General features: G+C 35.9%; 1 protein-coding gene across 1 annotated transcript; it reads left to right on the forward strand.

The window, feature by feature from the left end:
- Positions 1 to 3306: 3306 nt before the first annotated feature.
- LOC130975392 (uncharacterized) lies at positions 3307 to 3801 on the forward strand. The gene has a single exon (XM_057900195.1). The coding sequence runs from the start codon at positions 3307 to 3309 to the stop codon at positions 3799 to 3801; it is 495 nt and encodes a 164-aa protein (XP_057756178.1).
- The last annotated feature ends 17178 nt before the right edge of the window (positions 3802 to 20979 follow it).

Consider the following 20979-nt stretch of genomic DNA (forward strand, 5'->3'; position numbering starts at 1 on the left):
TTTAATTTACTTTATCTAATAGGATCAATAAATTATATTATAAAAAGATAATAAAAAATAATACAAAAAAATCACCATTATAAAAATGTATAATGTCAAACAAATAATTAACAAAAAAATAAAAATAATAAATAATAGAAAAAGAGAATTCATATAAACAGAAATACTAAAAATTTCATAAATAATACAATGATAACATGCATAAAGGATAAAGTTGGTAAAATGTAAATAAAGATTGAATGTTGATGGCTAAAAGCCCGTTGGTGAAACGCAAAAGCTTAAAATTGTTGCTTGTTGCTTCTTGTAAACGTGGTTTTGAAGGCACTTTTGGGTTTATGAAAAAAAATTTGCCAAACCAAAGATTGAAGCTTTCAAAAAATCTAAACTTGCTTATTCTCTTCCAACGAGTTTTTCAAACACACCCAAAGTGATTCAATTAAACATGGCCATTCTAAATCCTTCATAAACCGTTGATGGTAGCAAGGTTTTATGTACATTTTCATCCCTCAATAAACCGTAGTAGCTTGCCACGGTGTATGATGATTCTCTTTCATGAGTAATCCGTTCCTGTCAACCACAGTTTATGTAGAGGATAGAAATCGTAGTTGACTCCCACGGTTTACCTAATAATATAAATTACGCATGCACATAATAAGTTTATGTTTTGTGTATATGAGTAAAGATTTCATAAAATTTATTTAATTATGTAAATTGCCCGTAAACATGTGTCATGGTGTTATATATATATATATATATTTGATTTCAAGCCACCTGGGCTTTGCTTTCTTTACTAATGGCCTTCGGCCAAAAGGAAGATATAATAATAATAATAATAATAATAATAATAATGATAATAATAATATTTTTTTAAATATTTTATTATAATAAAATTTATTTAAAAATTTTAATAAATTTTAAATTTAAATTATCATACAATTTAATTTAATTATTTTTAAGAGAATAATTTTTTTAAATAAAATAATAAATTATGAATAACTTATTATTTAATTTTTTCAAAAACTCAGTGTGTTATATCAAGGTCCAACATTCTACGAGTCATTTTGTAACACACCAAGCCCACTAAGGATTTTAAAGGATTGGATCACTGAAGCCTCGAACCGGAAGACACAATTGAAAGTTGAAAATTTAATAGGAAAGATTTTATTTGATTTGATTTTGTTTTGAATTAAGTTTAAATTTAACGATTAGGTTTTGTTTTAGGTTTTAGTATATAAAGTTCTTGAAAAACTTTGACGAGGACCTTTGGACCTTTTGCTGTTTTTATACCTCTGTTTTGTTTTGAAGTTTAGCATGAGTCACTAATCTCCTCCGTTAAGATTACGAGTTTTGTTGATTCCTATAAACTAATGTTATAGCTTTTTTATTTTGATTTCAGAATGAAAACTTTTTCATTCTAACTTGAATTCTCTTAATATCTTGAAAAAGTTCATTATAATTGAATTAAACTTGAAAACTTCTTCTCATGATTCTTAGATTTAGAACTTGGACTTGATAAGTGACATCGAATCAACCAAGTCGGGCTCTTGAGAACTATGTGATTTTTAAATCAGTGAACGTTCTTAACCTCTTGTCACAATTAGTTAATAAAAGAATTGATAATTGATTATGATTAGAGAAATTGAATTACCAAAGAATTGAAGTTTGATTACTTATGATTTGCCATAGATATATCATTGCTTGATTAAGGTGGAAAGTGAAAAACGTTTTTTCGAAAGTTTCAACATCTCTGAAACCTTAACTCTTTTGAATCATATTTCTTTCTCAATTACTTACGACTTGCTTTTATTCAATTTACTATTTTTATGTCATTGCTCTTAAAACCCTTAATCTTGATTATCTAACTAGAATAATCAATTGACTATTGCTTGCTTAGTCCTTTAATCCTCGTGGGAACGATAACCCACTTCCATGGTATTACTTGATATGACCCAGTGTACTTGCCGGTAGTTTGTAATTTTGAAAATCTGCATCAAGTTTTTGGCACCGTTGCTGGGGATTAATAGTGGTTAACAAAGTACCAATCAGTTGATTACCTAGATTAGACTTTTTATAATTTTTTGTTATTTACTATTTATCTACCTCCCTGTGAGTTTCCTTCACTTTGTTGAAGGAAATTCCAATTTGATTCTCTTGTTGTTTTTGTGTCTATACAGAACAATAAAGATAAAGAACCTCTTCACTACAATTCTGAAATTGAAAGAACTCTTTAGTGACAAAGGAGACAAGCTAGAGATCAGAGAATTAAAGAAGAGATTGAAGAGATAATTGAAGAAGAACTTGAATACAACATGGCTGACAATGCAAACAACAATGCTAATGTTCGTCCCTTCACTACTCCTAATCCTGTCAATTATGGAAGTAGCACTGTGACACCTACTATGAATGCCAATAAATTTGAGTAGAAACCCCAACTTGTCCCATTGGTGCAATAAAACTATCAGTTTAGCAGGAACCCTCAGGAAGATTCCAATTTGTTCATCTCTAACTTCCTACAAATCTATGATATAATCAAGACTAATGGAGTCCCAGCTGAAGTTTACCATTTGTTATTGTTCCCTTTTGTTGTAAAGGATAGGGCTAAGCAGTGGCTCGATACTCAACTCTCACCAAAATAACCTTAACCACAACCACCATCAGAATAACTTAAACCCTCACTACTAATCCTCACAACTTCTATAACCATCACAAGAATCCTAAATTACTCAAAAGCTCTCTCATATGGAAAATGCCATAGAGACACTCACCCAACAAACCTCCACTTTCTTCCAAAATACTCAAAATTTCATGCTGAAAACTAAAGCCTCTATTCAAAATTTGAAAGTCCAAATGGATCAATTGGCTAGGTGAATTTCTGAAAAACCAACCAATAGACTTCCCAATGTTACAATTTCAAACCCTAGAGAAGAATGTAAGGCTATTACTTTGAGAAGTAGAAGGGGATGAGCAATGAAATCACAAGCCATGACAAGCAAGAGGAAGAAGCAATGGAGGATGACACCCTCCCAAGGAGAACACGCCACTATCAATCCCCATACACCCTTACTTCAAACTTTAAAAGAGCCACCAATTAAGAAGGTTAAGGTGCCAAAATATAAGCCAAGAATTCTATACCCTCAAAGGCTCAAAGGAGAGAACAAGAAAAAACAATACTCTAAATTTTTAGATATATTCAAGTCACTGGACATCGACATTCCATTCGTAGAAGCACTTGAACAAATGGCTCCGTATGTTAAATTAATAAAGGAATTATTGTCCAAGAAAAGATCCATAAAGGGAGGGCAAACAATGGTGATGACTAGAAACTATAGTGCAATTATTCAAAGGAAGTTGCCAAGTAAGAAGAAAGATCTTGGAAACTTCCAAATCCACTGCACCATTAGAAACATAACTTTTGAAAGAGCATTGTATGATTTAGGAGCAAGTATCAATTTGATGTCTCTCTATGTGATGAAAAAGCTTCAAATTCAAGAGATGAAGTCCACAAGAATAGCTCTACAAATGGCAGACAAATCAATCAAGAATGCATATGGAGTGGTTAAAAATGTCTTGATCAAGGTGGAAAAGGTTTCCCTCCCAGTAGGTTTTGTTATTCTTGATATGGAGGAAGATGATAATGCCTTCATCATTCTAGCAAGGCCTTTTCTAGCCAGTGAAAGAGCTCTAAAAGATGTGAAAAAAGATGAATTAATGTTGAGGGCGCATGATGAGCACTTGATTTTTCATGTCTTTAAAACCATGCATTATTCTAGTGAGGAGGAGAATTGTATGAAGATTGAATGATTCAAACCTCCAAGAACCTCCTGATGAGACTAACAAGAAGTTATAATCTAAGCCTCCCTTTGTAAAAACTAACAAGACTTCCCCTGACATCAAGCACAAGTTTAGTGTGAGTGTGTACAATCACCTAAAAGGGAAGAGAAGATTCTGAAGAAGCCTAGGAGGTTGAGAAAGAAGAAAATTCCCACAAGTGACTTCTCACCGGAACAAAAAGTGATTCAATTCTCGTCTCCACCATAGATATGATCAGACAAGTCCAACAAATGGTATGGACCCTACATAGTAAACAAGATCCTCTCTTTGGAACATATTGAACTTATAGATGAAGGCGATGGGAGGACATTCAAAGTGAGAAGGGAGGTATGGAGCATTATGATCAACCTCCACCTTAGCAAGAAACAATCGTCAAGCTAGTGACATTAATGAAGCGCTTGTTGGGAGGCAACCCAACATTCGATATTTTTTTCGTCTTTCTTTTTTCTTTGTTTGAAGTTGTGTATGTATTTCATGGATTAAGTTTGGTGTTTCTACACCAACAGGATACTTACATTTCACTGGGTACTTGGTCCAGTTTCACATTGATTGTGTCGCACTAAGTTTGGTGTTCTCACACCAAGTTTGATGTTGCTACACTTCACCCATGCAAGGTCCAACCCCCACATAAACACATTAGCAACTTATTTATGTTACATTGGTTTGTCTTTTCTTTCGTTTAGTTTTTAATTTTGTTTGTTTTACTTGAATAAGCTTTTGCATCACTTAATAGCAATTTTGTTTGTTTTAGTAGATAATCAAGATTATTCCTCACCATTTTTTTGTTGCTTGAAGACAAGCAACCATTTGAAGTTTAATATTGGAGGCTATGCTCTACATAACCTAAAAGGTGACAAAGAGGACGATGAAAAAGATGATGAAGAAGATGGCAATCAAATTACTAATTTACCCCTCTTTCATCACTATTACCTATCATCATTTTCTTATCCTTCTCCCATTATACCCCTAATCCAGTCCATCTCCTCTATCACCCCACCCAATCACACACCTATAAATCCTGAATCACTTTCTCATTCACCATTCACATTGCCTCATTTCTCTATTCTCATCACCTATCACTCATTACTTTTCTCTTCTCCCACACACTCTAGGGTCACCCAACGTCCACTATTCATAGTACCTCGAGTTCTTGCTCTGTCGTTCGTGGTTAACCGCAGTTAGACCTTTGCCATCCACGATTTCCTACACCTGGAGTTCTGTCGTCTGCGATTTCCTATGTTTGAAACTATGTTGTTCGTGATTCACTGAGCCTGGAGGTTCACCGCTCCTCAAGTTCTGTCATCTCTCATCTCCCTGAGCATCGCTACCTTTGTTTAGCCAGTGTCATAGCTGACCCGATATTGTCATTTTTTTTTTCATCCCTCCCTTTTATGGTACCAATTTTTTTACGTATCCCTATATTTTCTTATAGTAATTCTTTAGTATTGTCAAAATTTATTCCTTCAGGAAGTTATTAATTTATTTCTTTTGTCTTTTATTTAATTTAATTTCAATGTCTTTAGAAGTTAAAAGCATAAAAAAATTTCAATTTAAAAATTCAACAATATTAGCTTCAATTTATGGTCAATACTCCCTAGATGATGGTGAGGAAAATATTGATGATGCTAGTGAGTGAGAACAATGGAATGGGATGGTGGCAAAGAAATAGAATAGGACAATGAATAGAGGTGGGGTGGGAGTGATGATAGTGATGATGTAGTGGATGAAGGTAGGTAGTGGACATGGGTGGTGATAGAGGAATGAGATGGAGAAAAGGAATGGGGTGGGATGAGGGTGATGGTAGTGATAATGATGATAGGGGTAGATTCATAATTTTATTAAAACTTAATTATTAACTAGATGAATAAATCATTGACTAAACATTTAGATCACTTTATTAAACAAAATATACTTTTTAGGGATCATTTTGTCAAAAATAAATTTTAGAGTCAGTTTTGACAAAACTGAATCTTTTGGGTGCTAAAATATTACAGTCTTCATATATTCTCAACAAAAAATTAGTGATTATAAACCAAAATCAAAATATCAATCATCAACATCTGATTTTCTCATACATAGTATAAACTTAATTAGCATGAGATACAATCTTCATAAATACATAATCATAATCATAAAAGATCATATTTCATTATTTGAAAAATCCTTGTTGCCCCCCTTAAATTCTGCAAAATACAAATATGCATACACAAAACCGTACATCTAACATTAACTTGGCCTTTAAAGACATGATGCCTCTAGATGGAATGCATACTTTATTTCACAAGGGATGAAAGATTTGGATTTCAGAACCAAAATTAAAAAAACTCAAAGTTAGAAGTAAAATTCACAAAAATGTTTTGAAAAAAAGTTGTAAAATCTAAGAAAAATGCTTGCTTTGCAACAAGGCAAGGAAAATATGAAAATATAAAAAAAATAGTAAGATTAAATCAATTAGGAACCAAAATTACATAAAATAAAATCCATGTAATTGCACAAGGTAAAGCTAGCACATTAGTTAATTTACTAGTTAGCTACTCAGCTTCTCCATTTTTACTCTTTTCTTGAGAGAGAGAGGGGGAGAGAGAGAGAGAGAGAGGGGGGAGGGAGGGAGAGAGAGAGAGAGAGTTTATTCTAATTTTTGTCCTGCAAAGAAGTTGAGCTAAATTTCCAAATCACTCTAAGCCTATTGGATTTTTTGCCTAAATATGTTAATATTAAATATTTTACTTACGAACTCGCTAGAGAGACAATGAAAAATTTAAATAATGTGAATATTTGGCTGCAGATTTAGTCCAAATACATATAAATAGTAGAAAACACCCTACAAATTATCTAAATAAAAAACCTCACTATTATTCTAAAAAAATAACCATCTCAAATCTTAATTTATAAAAGCATTTCACTCCAATACCATCTTCAGTCTTCTCTCCCAACTGGCTACTACCCCCACCTTCATCAATAATCATCTCACTTCACTGTCACTGCTTGACTATTGCCACACGCCGTCACTGGCGTCGCTCACCCAGAGTGAAAATAACTGTCCACTTAAGGATAAAAATAATCATTCGCGTACCTAATAAATTGAATATCCAACATATTTTAATTATATATTACTAAACTCAATCTAATCAAAATAATCATCCACATAATAATTAAAATAACCATCCGCATATCTACTAAAATGACCATCCTATAATATGCTCAGTTGTGACTGTGGCCATTTAAATATCCCAAAGTCCAAATATCCTCCATGCAATGATAATGAAGGAAGCATTCTAATTCAATCTCTTCTGTAAATATACACAAAAGAGTATAGGTGACATATCTCAGAAAATTTTTCACGCACGACGGATGGGGTGTGCGGGCGTAGCAGCACTGGGGCCGACAAGTTCAAGGGCCAGGAATACGACCGTATGGAAAGAGAGAGACAGCGGTGGTTAAAAATGACCCCGAGGTTGGCTTTCGGCGTGGGAGAGAGAGACGAGTCTAGCACAACGGACGCGCAATGGAGAGGACTTGCCATCCGTGATGATGGCGGCCGTGAGAGTGGCACGAAAACAGCGACAGTAGCGTTGGACTAACCGGCAGAGGCTACGGCGGTGTCGGTATCGTCGGCGGGGAGTGCAACGACGCGATGTGAGGACCGAAGAAGATGACGGTGAGTTTTAGATAGAGGTTATGGTGAGATTAGGAATAACTATACGTAGTGTGAATAGGTTTAAATGCCAGTCCTAATTTTTTTAATTTTAATTTTACCTTCTTTTCTAATCCATTTTTCATAATTAGCATTGTTTCCTTATACTTTCTCTTTACTTAAAACTTTCAAAGTGAGTATTAGAGAGTATGATTGGTCTGACCCGTGAATGTATTTAGTTATATGAATTCACTGATTAGGTAGCGTACCATGTACCAATTTGCGTGTACTACGTATAAATTCATCTACGTACTGAAATATTATATGTATATTTTTCACATAAAATATTTTACATATGACGTATTGTATATTAGTTCCTGTACTAGAACGTATCACTTCCATATAACTATGTCATAGTCACCAATCCATCTTATATCAATGTGGCCTCATTATTTCCAACATCATATTTACAATTTTTTTTAAATTTTCTTTTAAATTAGACTAGCATTAGAATGAATGTCTAGCAAAGAGATAAATAAAATAATTTGATGACTTTTATTTGAAGTAACATGGTGTGAATGAAAACATTAAACAAAACTGTAACTTTTGGAGTCAAACAAATAAGATAGTCAGGTAATTAATAAGTTCGACTAATATATAATGGTGGTGGTCACGAATAAAAGAAGATAAAGAACAGAAACAAGATAATGAATAAGTTTGTTACTTCCCTAAGACATCTTTATGCAAAGATGATATTATTATAATACAGCTAAATAGTGATAGGAGAATGAATGAAATAAAATGGCATTACATGAACATAAATACTTGAGAAGTATTGTGGAGACAGTGAAAGAACCAATGATAAGAGATCTTCCATCATATGTCGTCTCTCTTGTGACTTCTATTATTACTATTAGTAATGTCACAAATAAATATAGATGAATTCAGTAGCTTTCTGTTAGGTACCAGACAAATGATGCAACAAAATATAGAGATGAAAAATTATAACTTATATAAAATAACTTTTTTTTAGAATTACAATTTCTCTCTATGATAAGATTATAATAACACTCTCTTAATATAGGAGAAAATCTTTCAAAGAAAAATTCTCTATTATAAGGAGATTACAATAACACTATCTTAATACAAGAGAAATATTTCAAACGAAAAACTCTCTATGTAACTTATAATTACTGTTGTTGTTATTGGATGAATTGATTAAAATGAGTCAAGAATGCTCAATTTAAAAGTGCACTTCTTTAACATAAACCATCCATCAATTAGAAATGGATAATTCTTCGCTCTCTCCACCATTAAAATTCAATGCCTAAAAGCCAGGGGGTGTTTATCACCTTTTATTTAGCCCATTACCAAAATAGCTTTACTAGTTTTGCAATCTCCCACTTAAAGCTAATTTTGGTAAATTTTTAAAATTCATGTTACTCATGTATTTGATAGGCAATATGAGGATTTACATCATTCAAATTTTTTGCAAGTATAGATCTAAACCTACAATTAAACCTCAGTCAACGTTTAATATGTTTGTCACTTGTACAAACCCAATAAAAAATAACCGAAGTATTCAAACATCGGGTCGTCTCTCAAGGAATTACAGGAAAGTGCGTTTCTTATTGGTTATGATATACTTCTTTTGGGGGGGTTTTGAAATAAGGAACAAGAAATGTAAATAGTAAGAAAGTAAGGAAAACTCCAATGGTAAAAAAGTCTTGGCAAGTGTTAATGGTTAAGGATCTTTATCCTTGTCACTACTCACAATATGATATTTGTGGGGATCAATCTCATTTAGTCATCCTCTAACAATTGAAGGAAGGTTAAATAAGCTTCATTAGTCCCAATCCATAAGTTCTAGCCACTTACTAATCGAATTAGTGAAAGCTAGTGTCAATGGATATCAGCCATCAATTACTTGGGTATTAGCAACTCAAGGTCACCCAAGTTACCAACCCAAGCCAAGAATAGAAAAATTTACTCTATAGCTAAAAAGACATTTCATCAAACACATAGAATACAATAAAGAGAAACATCATAAAATGCAAGAATTAAAAAAATCTATAACTAACACAAGCAAGAAAACAATAAGAGAAACCAAGGCAAACATAAAAAAAGACATGGAAACATAAAATTGCATTAAAAAGGGAATTGAAAGTAACACAAGAGTTCATAAACTAAATGCGCAAAATAAAGGAATCAACAAGAGAAGTAGATAACTAAAGTGTTAGAACAAATAAAAGTAAGAGAAAACTAAATTAAAATAAGATTGAAACCTAAACCTAAGGAGAATATGAAAGAAGAAACCCTAAACCTAGAGAATTCTACATCTAAAACCTAAAGTGAGTGAATGAATGAAAAGTGAATGTCTAGATCCACTCCCCAGCCTCTTGTCTTCATTTTCGGGCTTGAAACTGAGTCAAAAGCAGCCCAGAAATTGCCCCCAACATTTTCCCGTAACTGAGGCACGTGACGCTTGTCACGCGTACGCGTCAGCCATGCACACGCGTCACTGGATATTAAATGGCCATGCGTGCGTGTCATATACGTATACGCGTCATTTGTCTACTGCACCAGTCACCTGTACGCGTCATCCATGCATGCGCGTCGAGGCTAGCTTCTCAAATCTCTAAATTCTTGTGTTGCTTCCACTTTTGCATGCTTTCTTTCCATCCTCTAAGTCATTCCTGCCCTATAAAACCTAAAAACACTTAACACACATATCACGATATCGAATGATAATAAGAGAAGATTATAAATTAGAAATTTTAAGGCCAAAGAAGCATGTTTTCAATCATAGCACAAATTCAGAGAATTTATAAAACCATGCAATTTATATGAATAAGTGTAAGAATAGTTGATAAAAACCACTCAATTCAATACAAAATAAATCGTAAAATAGTGGTTTATCAATCTCCCACACTTAAACATTAGCATCCTCATGCTAAGCTCAGGGGAACCAAAAGAATGAAGGAAAAATGGTTAGATTTATGCAATGCAACTTATCTATATGAATGCAACTACATGCCAAATACTTCTACCTACTTAGTTAAAAGTAGATCAATCTTTCAAGAACAAATATGAACTGAATTCCACTAATTCAAATCTCAAAATGAAGTACAAATAAACTTGCAAGAAGAAAGCTCATGAAAGCCGAAAACACAAATTGAGCATCGAACCCTCACCGAAAGTGTATATACTCTAATCACTCAAGTGTTTAAGGATCGATTCTCTCAATTTTCAATCTTGCTTTCTAAGGCTTGCTCTTCTTCTACCAATCAACAAAAATTTAATGCACGAATACACATATCAAGAGGTCTTTTAAGGGTTGTAATGGGGTTAGGGTCAAGGTAGGAATGTATTTGGTTAAGTGGACTAAAATTTGAATCCTTGATTAACCTAAACTTTTCACCTAACCTAAGACAATCCATGTAAGCAAAATACAAAATCTAACTACCCATTAACTATCTTTTCCATATTTTCATGCATCCCAAATTTGATTACAATACATATGTATTACTACCACCATTTACTTTGGAGAATTTTGCCCCTTTTATTGTTTTTTTTTTCTTTTTGTTTATTTTTTTCATATGTGGTGGATAACATATATATGAGAGATCCATGCATATGATTAAGGTATTGAATGCAAGAATATGTGGTCAACTATCTTTTTCACATTTTCACTAAAAATATACAATACCCACTTCTCAAACCAAATTTTCCCAACCCAATTTTTCCACACTTAAATCATGAATACTCTCACTAGTCTAAGCCAACCAAGGATTCAAATTAAGAAAATTTATTATTTTCCGCTTAGAGTTAGTGTTGTACTAAAATAGAGAACAAAAAGGGTACAATAGTCTCAACATTGGTTTGAAAAGGATGGTGAAAGGGTAAGGCCATATGGGCATGTGAGCTATAGTGAAACAAAGGCCTCAATCATATAAGTGCATGCATACATCAAATAATGGAAATATAGAATTAAGCAAGACAAAGATCACAATTTTGGAGAGAACAACACACACCAAAACAAAATATTGGTTGATAAGCTGCAACCAATCAATATGCTCAAAATCTTACTGGGTTTGTATGTTTGAGCTCTAAAACCATGTTCCAAATTAAATTTCTTCAAGCAAGTTCAATAAAAAATTTTAATTCAAATTAGTGAAATACCTTAAAATAGTTTCTTGAAAAAAATTATCACTTCAACCAAGTAGTACCAAAATGCGAGCAACTAACTACACATGCAGTCTATCATGTAATGCAACTACTAATTAACAAACTGGATTAAGAATTGGTGTTGGAAAAAGTATTGTTACTCACGGAAGTCGGTCTCGACCTCCCCACACTTAAAGATTGCACCATCCTTGGTGCATGAAAAAATGAGCAATGGGTGGGTACAAAAAGTCAGGTTTGTCCAAGGTGGGTTATCACAACTAATGAGCTTCTTCAAAGGATTGTGCAGAAGGACTTGCTTGTTGCCCCCATTTCGAAGCTTTTCCTTTTCCCTCTTGGTGGCCAACATGAAAAGAGAGAAAAAAGGAAGAAGATTTGCCCAACAATAAAGATATCAAGGCAAATAAAATATAGGTAGCGCTAATGCCTAATAAGAGTGGGGTTCTCAACTACATGGTAGCTACAACATGTAAGTGAGAAAACAATATACGCAAATGACATATCAACTAACACCTGATGCACGAGTAAAGTCAAAGCATAAGTAAATGAAAAGAATAATCGGAAGCATCAAGTTAAAATAAGAATTGACACAGACAAGATTAGTGATAAGCATGAGAGCATGCGGTCCCATCCTAACTCAATGATAATGAAGCACAAAAATAAAGAATAATGAGTTAGGAAGAACTAAAGCATTAATGTTGTGTGTGGGGCAAACTTTGCAAATAATAAGTAAGAAGAAGCGGGTTATGAAAGACAATGTGAGTCCATATTAATGCACAAGGAATACAAGTGTCATAAAAGATTAGGCAATGACCTATAAATAATATCACCCAACAATATAAAATAAGTCACTGAGCACCAAAACAACGCGAGAAATATTCAACAGTTGAGTAAGAAAATTTAACACCAATGTTAAACCAATAAATATAGAAAAGAAAAGAGGAACAAACAACAAAGTTAAAATGAAATGAATGCAAGTATGCAAATGTAATAAGCAAAAGAAAAGAAAGAGGATAAAATGAGGAGTGGAAATATGAGGAGATGGAGAAGAAGAAAGTAAGAAAGGAAGAAGAAAGAAGAAGAAAAGAGAGAAGAAAGAAGAAGAAAGGAAAAGAAACAGGGCAAAACAGGGCGCGAACGCGACGCGTGTGCATAATTCACGCGTGCGCATGACCAAGAAGAATAGAGGGGTGACACGTACGCGTCCATCACGCTCACGCATGAGTTGACGATAAAGATATCGATGTGTACGTGTCAGGCACGCGTACGCAGGAGGTCTGCGCACAGTAGCTGCACCGTTCCATCACAAGTCCCTGTTTCTCGTACCAGCATTGCAGAATTGAGATACGATGCGTGCGCGTCAGTCATGTTCATGCGTGGGAGGCCAAAAAATGCAAATGACACGTACGCATCAGCGAAGCGCACACGTGGGATGGGTTCTGCGCCTAGCACCCCACCCGCGCGGTTCTAGCACAACTCTCTGGTTTTTGGACCGGAGAGCATCAACACGCGCACGTGTGAGAATGAGTTTTTTTTAATAAACTAACAAGCTATCAACGTAGTACCAAACATTATTAAACAAGTGAAACCACAACTTAAACTAAATAATCCTAACTAAAATTGAAAATTCAACTTATTACCAATATAAATAAAAAGGAAAAATGGAAGAATATACCATGGTGGGGTGTCTCCCACCTAGCACTTTTAGTTAAAGTCCTTAAGTTGGATATTTGGTGAGCTCCTTATCATGGTGGCTGGTGCTTGAACTCATCTTGAAACTTCCACCAATACTTGGACTTCCAATAAGCTCCAAAGTTCAAAATTAATAGCTCCAAGATTTGATGAAGTTCCACACAAGCTAAGGGCTCCCACAATTGATCCTCATATATTTCCGGATCCCAAATCTTCTTTCTATGCCTATCTTCAAGTTGATCATCATTGTTCCAACCGGTGGCAAGCAATCCGAATTCTCATTGAGGCATCCAAACAACTTTCTAGACCCATTCAATCGAGATCTACACCAATCTGTGCATTTAGACTCTTGAGTTTTCAACCACAATGAACCAAAACTTGTGTTTCCAACCACTTACCATCTCCTTTTTACTCTTAAAGCCACAAAGAGCTCTAAGTTGACCATCCGTCTCAAGCAAGCCATATTCAAGTGGGAAAATAAGGTTTAAGGATAAGAATGTTACCCATTTGAATGTTGTGTTGGATGGTAATGGCTTGGGGAGAGGTGTTTCTAGTGATTTTGCAAGCTCCACTCCCTTGTGCTCTTCCTTGACTACTTCCACCTCTTGGCAAGCTTCTTCAACTTTAACATCTTTCTCTTGGTAGCTTTTTTCCAAATCAATCTCTTCGTCATCATTTACCAAGGGTATGGGAGGTTATTTACTGTCTTTTTTTATCTCCAACTCATGTCTAATGGGATAGGATTCAATTATAGATAAAACTTCTTCAATAATTAAATTCATATCTTGATCAGCCTCTTCAAAATCTCCAACTATAATATGCTTTAGAGGTTGTACACCTTCCTTAACATCAATGTCAAGCTTCTTGAGAGGTGGCTCTATAACTTTCAATTTCCATAGACTTTCAACATCTCCTAAGTCTTCAACCATTTCCTCCTCTTCAACTAATTGGGCTTCCTCCACTTGTTCCAATATAAAATCCCACTCCTTATTTTTCATTGGAGTTTTCAATCTCTCCTTCTTGCTACGCTCTTCAATTGATTCCCCACATGTGGCCATGGGAGTACTTTGAGTGTCTAAGCATTGTGAGGCTAGAGTATTTACTACCTCGGTTAAGGTAGCCATGAATTCTAGTGTCGTCCTTTGCATCTCTCTTTGCCCTTGAAGAAGAAGACCAAGGGTGTCATCCATTGGAGATTGGAGTGGATATGATGTTTCATTATTTGGGAGAAAGGGTTCATGATAAGAAGGTGGTTCATCTTGATAAGGATATGGAGATGGTGTATATTGAGGTGGTATATGTGAGCATAGTGGTCCTTGGGAGTAATTGAGTTGAAATGTGGGTGGTTCTATAGGTTGTCTTTTATAGTGGTAACAAGGATGAGGTGAGGGTGATTGGTTATATGAGGGATATGGACTAGAGCCATATGGAGGTGTTTGGTAAAATGGGGCTTGTGAGGTAGGTTGAGAATTATATTGAGGAGGAGGTTCATAGGCATATGGTGGTGGTTGTTGGTAGTCACAAGGAGACCCACCATAGCCATTGGGTTGGTATGCATCTTGGAATGACTCTTGCTCATAGTAAGTTGGAGGAGGTTGTTGCCAAAAAGGTTGATCATGTGCTTGAGGCTCCTCCCACCTTTGATTATTCCATCCTTGATGCATGTTCTCATTGAAGCTTCCATTCCCTACAACATAATTTGAACCAAACTCATAGCCAAAGTGATGAAAATTCATAATAGCAAGAGAAAATAAAAATAAATACTAATGAAAACTAATTAAAATAAACTACTAAAACTAGCAAAAACTAACAAAGAAACAGAAAGACAAAGATATTCATAATATTAACAATAACCAATAATAAAGCACACATTTGCAATTCCCTGGTAACGACGCCAAAAACTTGATGGAGGAAAAATGTCGGTAAAGAATTTCTCAATAAAATCACATTGCAAGTATAGATCTAAACCGACAATTAAACCTCAGTCAATGTTTAATATGTTTGTCACTTGTGCAAACCCAATAAAATAACCGAAGTATTCAAACTTCGGGTCGTCTCTCAAGAAATTACAGGGAAGTGCGTTTCTTATTGGTTATGATATACTTCTTTTTGGGGTTTTGAAATAAGGAACAAGAAATGTAAATAGTAAGAAAGTAAGGAAAACTCCAACGGTAAAAAGGTCTTAACAAGTGTTAATGGTTAAGGATCTTTATCCTTGTCACTACTCACCATATGATAGTTGTAGGGCTCAATCTCATTTAGTCATTCTCTAACAATTGAAGGAAGGTTAAATGAGCTTCATCAATCCCAATCCATAAGTCCTAGCCACTCACTAATGGAATTAGTGAAAGCTAGTGTAAATGGATATCAACCATCAATTACTTGGGTATTAGCAAATTAAGGTTACCCAAGTTACCAACCCAAGCCAAGAATAGAAAAATCTACTCTATAGCTAAAAGGACATTTCGTCAAACACATAGAATACAATAAAGAGAAACATCATAAAATGCAAGAATTAATAAAAGCTTTAACTAACACAAGCAAGAAAGCAATAAGAGAAACCAAGGCAAACATAAAAAAAGACATGGAAACATAAAATTGCATTAAAAAGGAAGTTGAAAGTAACACAAGAGTTCATAAACTAAATGGGCAAAATAAAGGAATCAATAAGAGAAGTAGATAACTAAAGTGCTAGATCAAATAAAAGTAAGAGAAAACTAAATTAAAATAAGACTGAAACCTAAACCTAAGGAGAAATTGAAAGAAGAAATCCTAAACCTAGAGAGAGAAGAGAGCCTCTCTCTCTCTAGAATTCTACATCTAAAATCTAAAGTGTGTGAATGAATGAAAAAGTGAATGTCCAGCTCCACTTCCCAGCCTCTTGTCTTCATTTTTGGGCCTGAAACTGGGTCAAAAGCAGCCAAAAAATTGCCCCAGCGTTTTCCCATAACTGAGGCATGTGACGCTTGTCACGCGTACGCGTCAGCCATGCATACGCGTCACTAGATATTAAATGACAACGCGTGCGCGTCATCCATGCATACGCGTCATTTGTCTACTGCACCGGTTACCCGTACGCGTCATCCATGCGTGCGCGTCGAGGCCAGCTTCTCAAATCTCCAAATTCTTGTGCTCCTTCCACTTTTCCATGCTTCCTTTTCATCCTCTAAGCCATTCCTGTCCTATAAAATCTAAAAACACTTAACACACATATCACGGCATCGAATGGTATTAGGAGAAGATTAAAAATTAGCAATTTTAATGCCAAAGAAGCATGTTTTCAATCATAGCACAAATTCAGAAGGATTTATAAAACCATGCAATTTATATGAATAATTGTAAGAATAGTTGTTAAAATCCACTCAATTCAATACAAAATAAACAGTAAAATAGTGGTTTATCATATATCCCTTTCATTTTCCTCTATTGAAAATGAAAAGACTCTAAATCCCACTCTCTCTTATTCAATTTACAAAAAGAACTGTAAACCGTCTTCAACATTAAACCCCCACATAATCACCATCTCCCACTTTCATTCGTGTCACATTCAACCCTCATCCTCCACATTCAATTTATCTTGGAACCCACCAATTATGCCCACTAATTTATGCAGTTCATTAGCATCTTTAACAGCAGCCTTCTTGTAGCTGAAATAAAAAACAGTTTCAACATAATGAAGAACTTGCAATGTGGTTGATTTTTTTGCAATATGGTTGATTTTCCTGTAATGAACCCAATCCATGATTCTGCTCTGAACTATTTTACAAATTCCAAAAATTTGTTATGCAACGATTTTCTTTCTTACCTTGTATATTGGGGACACAAAAAACAATATTTGAGGATTCTCTATATTAGTTAACTTGCATATTCTCGCGTAATACCTACAAAAGCAATTCAAATGTTTTTCCTTTGTGAAGTCGATTTTGCTTAACCTTATCTTGCTAATGGTATCATGGCTTAGTCTTCCTCACCGATGACTGGACCCAACAGAGCTTTTATCGCTTATTTGTCACTGAAGAATTATAGAGTGCAAATAATAGGATTCTAGAGCCACGCGAAGGGGGATTCCATCTTCGACCTCCACCCAATTTCAAACTGTAAAACCCGGTTAATTAATGACTAATTAACCCATAAATGAGAATTTATTCTAAAAAGCCAAAAAAATGTGATTTTGATGGCTTAATATGATAGAGGAGATTGAAACGAGAATTTTAATACCAATTTAATAGAAATCGGCCCAAGATTGGACCGAACGGGCCAAACTGGGCCAACATAACTAAACCTAAAACCCTAATTTTCAGCACTCTCTCTCCTCTCTACACACTAGAACAGTAGAACACGCTGAAAAAGGAAATGTGAGGGGAAGAACACTCTTCCAAAGTTCTATCTCTCATTTGATCTTCAAACCACCATAACTTTTGATCCGGAGCTCCGATTGCCGCACCGTTTGCGGCCACGCATTCATCGCGACGAGCTCTACAAAATTCAATACTTTGTTCTTGAGGTAAGCCACAATTTTGGTTCAGTTCCTCAACCGTTAATTTCGAATTTTATGGAAAAAAATGTTGAGATTTTGGGCTCTTTGATACTGTTCCGAGGGTTACCTGAAACTGTAGGTCAATCTCGGACGAGATTTTCTGTGTTGGTCGGAGCCGACGTGTCTGGCAGGTGTACAGCGGCCGAAGCTGGTGTGTCCGACTTGTTGGACTTGGTGGTGGTGCTGATCCTTCGTCCCCGGAGGGTGGGGGTACCTGCAAGGGACTCCGATGCTTAAGTTAGCAAGGGTATTAAGCAGGTATTGAGTAGAATCAGAGTATGAGTTATACCTGGGTGCTCCAGTGTATTTATAATGGTGAGATGTGGCCTCCTGTGGATAAGATAAGTTAGTTATCTTTATCTTATCTTTATCTTATCTCTTAATGAGGTCATCTTTAAGGGAACCGCCTTTATCTCTACGGGCTTGGGCTGCCCTTGGATTTGGGATGTGTTCCTCTATTTGGGCCCTTTGTTTGGGCTTTTTCTGTGACTTGTCCGAGCTCTTTGAGAAGAGGTCGGGTTGTCCTGACCTGAAGAGGTCGATCGCTTTGTCTGTAGAACATCCCGGGTCGGACAGCTCGATCCAGGGTATGAACAGTGCCCCTACTTGAGCTCGGTCTTCTTTTTCGAGGCCGAGTCTTTGACTTCGGTCCTTTCTTCAGTGAAGTTGAACTCAAGCATTTTGTCGATTCCTTTCTTTGTAGAGTCTTTTTTGAATGTAGAACGTTTTCCTCTAAAAGCGCGCGCTTTTGTATTAGCGCTTTTTTGGGAACGCAAGCGGTTTTAACATTCGCATTTAATTGGCATTAATTGCCCCATTCTCTCTTGGCTTTTATTTTGAATATCTTTAATCAGAAAACGGTTTCTCTTCTTACTTCTTCTCCGTAACTCCTTCCTTTACTCTCTCATTTTCTGTTTCTTGCCCAGAGTTTATAGTTTCTTCTTTGTGACGTTTGTTCTGCTACTACGTTTTCGGAAGAGGGCTGTTTCCACATTTTTTCCTTCTGTCTTCGCATTCTTCCTCTTCGAGGGGGTGGCTTTGTTGCTTCTGCTTTTCAACTTTCTTCGAGGTTTCCTTCTATTCTCCAGGTTAGTCTCATTTTGTGTTTCCTCGTTTATTTCTGATTTTGCGATGGGGTTTTTCCTTTTGATCTTCCTTTCGGAGAAAGTTTGGATCTTTCTGTTTTTATCGTGCTTGACTTGTTGCATGCTCTGGTTTTTTCTCTTTTTCAGTGCGAATCTTTTGTTTGCTTGAATCTTTTTTCCTTTTGCATGTTGCCGCCGTTTCTGTTTGTGCCTTTGGCTGATGATTTTTGCTTGATTTTGAAAAGTTCGTGCCTTTGCTGTTTTTCCATTTTGGCCTTTTTTGGTGCTCTGACAAACTGTAGCAGTAGTACTGGTAAACTGTAGAAGCAATGCTTTTCCTGATAAACTGTAGAAGGGTGGACCTTTTGTGTTTTTTGCTTCCTTTGTTTTCTTTTCTGGATTTTATTTTGATGAGTGCCGAGATGTAGACTGTAGAAATGATTTGAAGACCTTTCTTGTTTACTACCTCCAAGGGATGCTCCAAGACTTTTTATCTTGAGTCTTGGGGTTTTTCCCTTTTTGGTTTATCCACCCGTCGAGAAGTTTTGACCCATGTCCGAGATGTTTGTTTTTAAGTAATCCACTCTTCTTTTCTTTTTGTAGGATTTAGTTGGCCTCATGTCTTCCCGAAATAACATTGTAGAGATGCCTTCCCAGGTTCCTGCGGGTATGGACGATTGGGTGGACTCCATGGTTCTCCTGTGTGTCTCGCTGGCCGATTCTGAATTTTGCACTCAGCTTAGGCAGTTTCATAGTGTCTGTAGCAATTCTGGTGATGAGAAAAACTATGAACTTGTCCCTCCTTCCTCTGACGAGAGAGTCTGTTTTTCAACTCGGGTTGTTGATGGTCGCCCTTTCTTTTATGCTTATGACTTTTTCTTTGGTCAGTTGGGTATCACCCTTCCCTTTACTCAATTTGAAATCGACCTGTTATGGTCTTGTAATGTTGCCCCTTCTCAACTTCACCCCAACTCCTGGGGTTTCATAAAAATTTTCCAATTGTTGTGCAATGGCTTTGGTATTCCTGCTTTCCAATCTCTTTTCTTCTATTTGTTTGTCTTGACTAAGCTTGGAGTGTTAAAAAAGAAGGTAGCCTGGGTCTCCTTTTGTTCCACCCAGGGAAAGAAAGTTTTTTCCATGTTTGACGAGTCATTCCGCGATTTTAAAAACTATTTTTTCAAGGTCCGAGCTGTTAAAGGAACTCGCCCCTTTTTTCTGGATGAAAATGATGAGCCTGCCTTTCTCCTGGAATGGCAAAAAGATGTGAGGGTCTCCAGGTATTCTTGGGACATGTTGGATGAGGCTGAGCGGGCCTTTGTGACTATTTTGGAAGAGCGCTGGGGTCAACCTCCCCATCTTGATACAAAGAAATTTCTAACCAATCATTCTCTTCTTCAAACTGAACTGGGTATCTTGTGTTTTCTTTGCTATCTGTTTATGTTTACTTGTAGCTGTATTTCCAACTTGTTCGATTTGTAGCTTGACTTCTGTTTTATTTGCAGAGGCAATGAAGAATAACGAATCTATGAAGGCTTTTAAGAGGGCGCAGAAGGCGACTGCTGCCAGGAATATTGCCGCCAAGGCGGCTGGGGAGGGATCCTCCCTAGTGCGCGAGAAGCCATCAGTGCCGAGTTCCCCCGGGGTGAGGAAGATGATCCCAACACCTCGGGTCCGTTTGGTGGACCCTTACCCTACTTCTGCCACTCCATCTGCTGCCCCTCCAAGTAAGAAGCAAAAGACAGTTGACAAACCCCATTTTGACGGTTTATCTTGTATTAATTTTAGGGGATTTTATAACCTTTTACCCATATTTATCCATTGAAATAGCATGGTTTTATAACTTCTCCTTTAATTGTGCTTAAGAGTGAAAACATGCTTTTTAGGTCTTAAAATAGCTAAATCTAATTCTCCTTGATTCTATTAGATGCCTTGATATGTTTGTTAAGTGATTTAAGGTTTAGGAGGCAAAGATTGGATCAAGGGAATGAAGAAAGAAGCATGAAAAGTTGGAGAAC

Source organism: Arachis stenosperma, chromosome 4 (assembly GCF_014773155.1).
Source record: "Arachis stenosperma cultivar V10309 chromosome 4, arast.V10309.gnm1.PFL2, whole genome shotgun sequence".
In the NCBI taxonomy this organism is placed as follows: domain Eukaryota; kingdom Viridiplantae; phylum Streptophyta; class Magnoliopsida; order Fabales; family Fabaceae; genus Arachis; species Arachis stenosperma.

Excerpts from the sequence above, each read along its gene's own strand:
- LOC130975392 (XM_057900195.1), top strand. The coding sequence starts at position 3,307 with ATGGTGATGACTAGAAACTATAGTGCAATTATTCAAAGGAAGTTGCCA.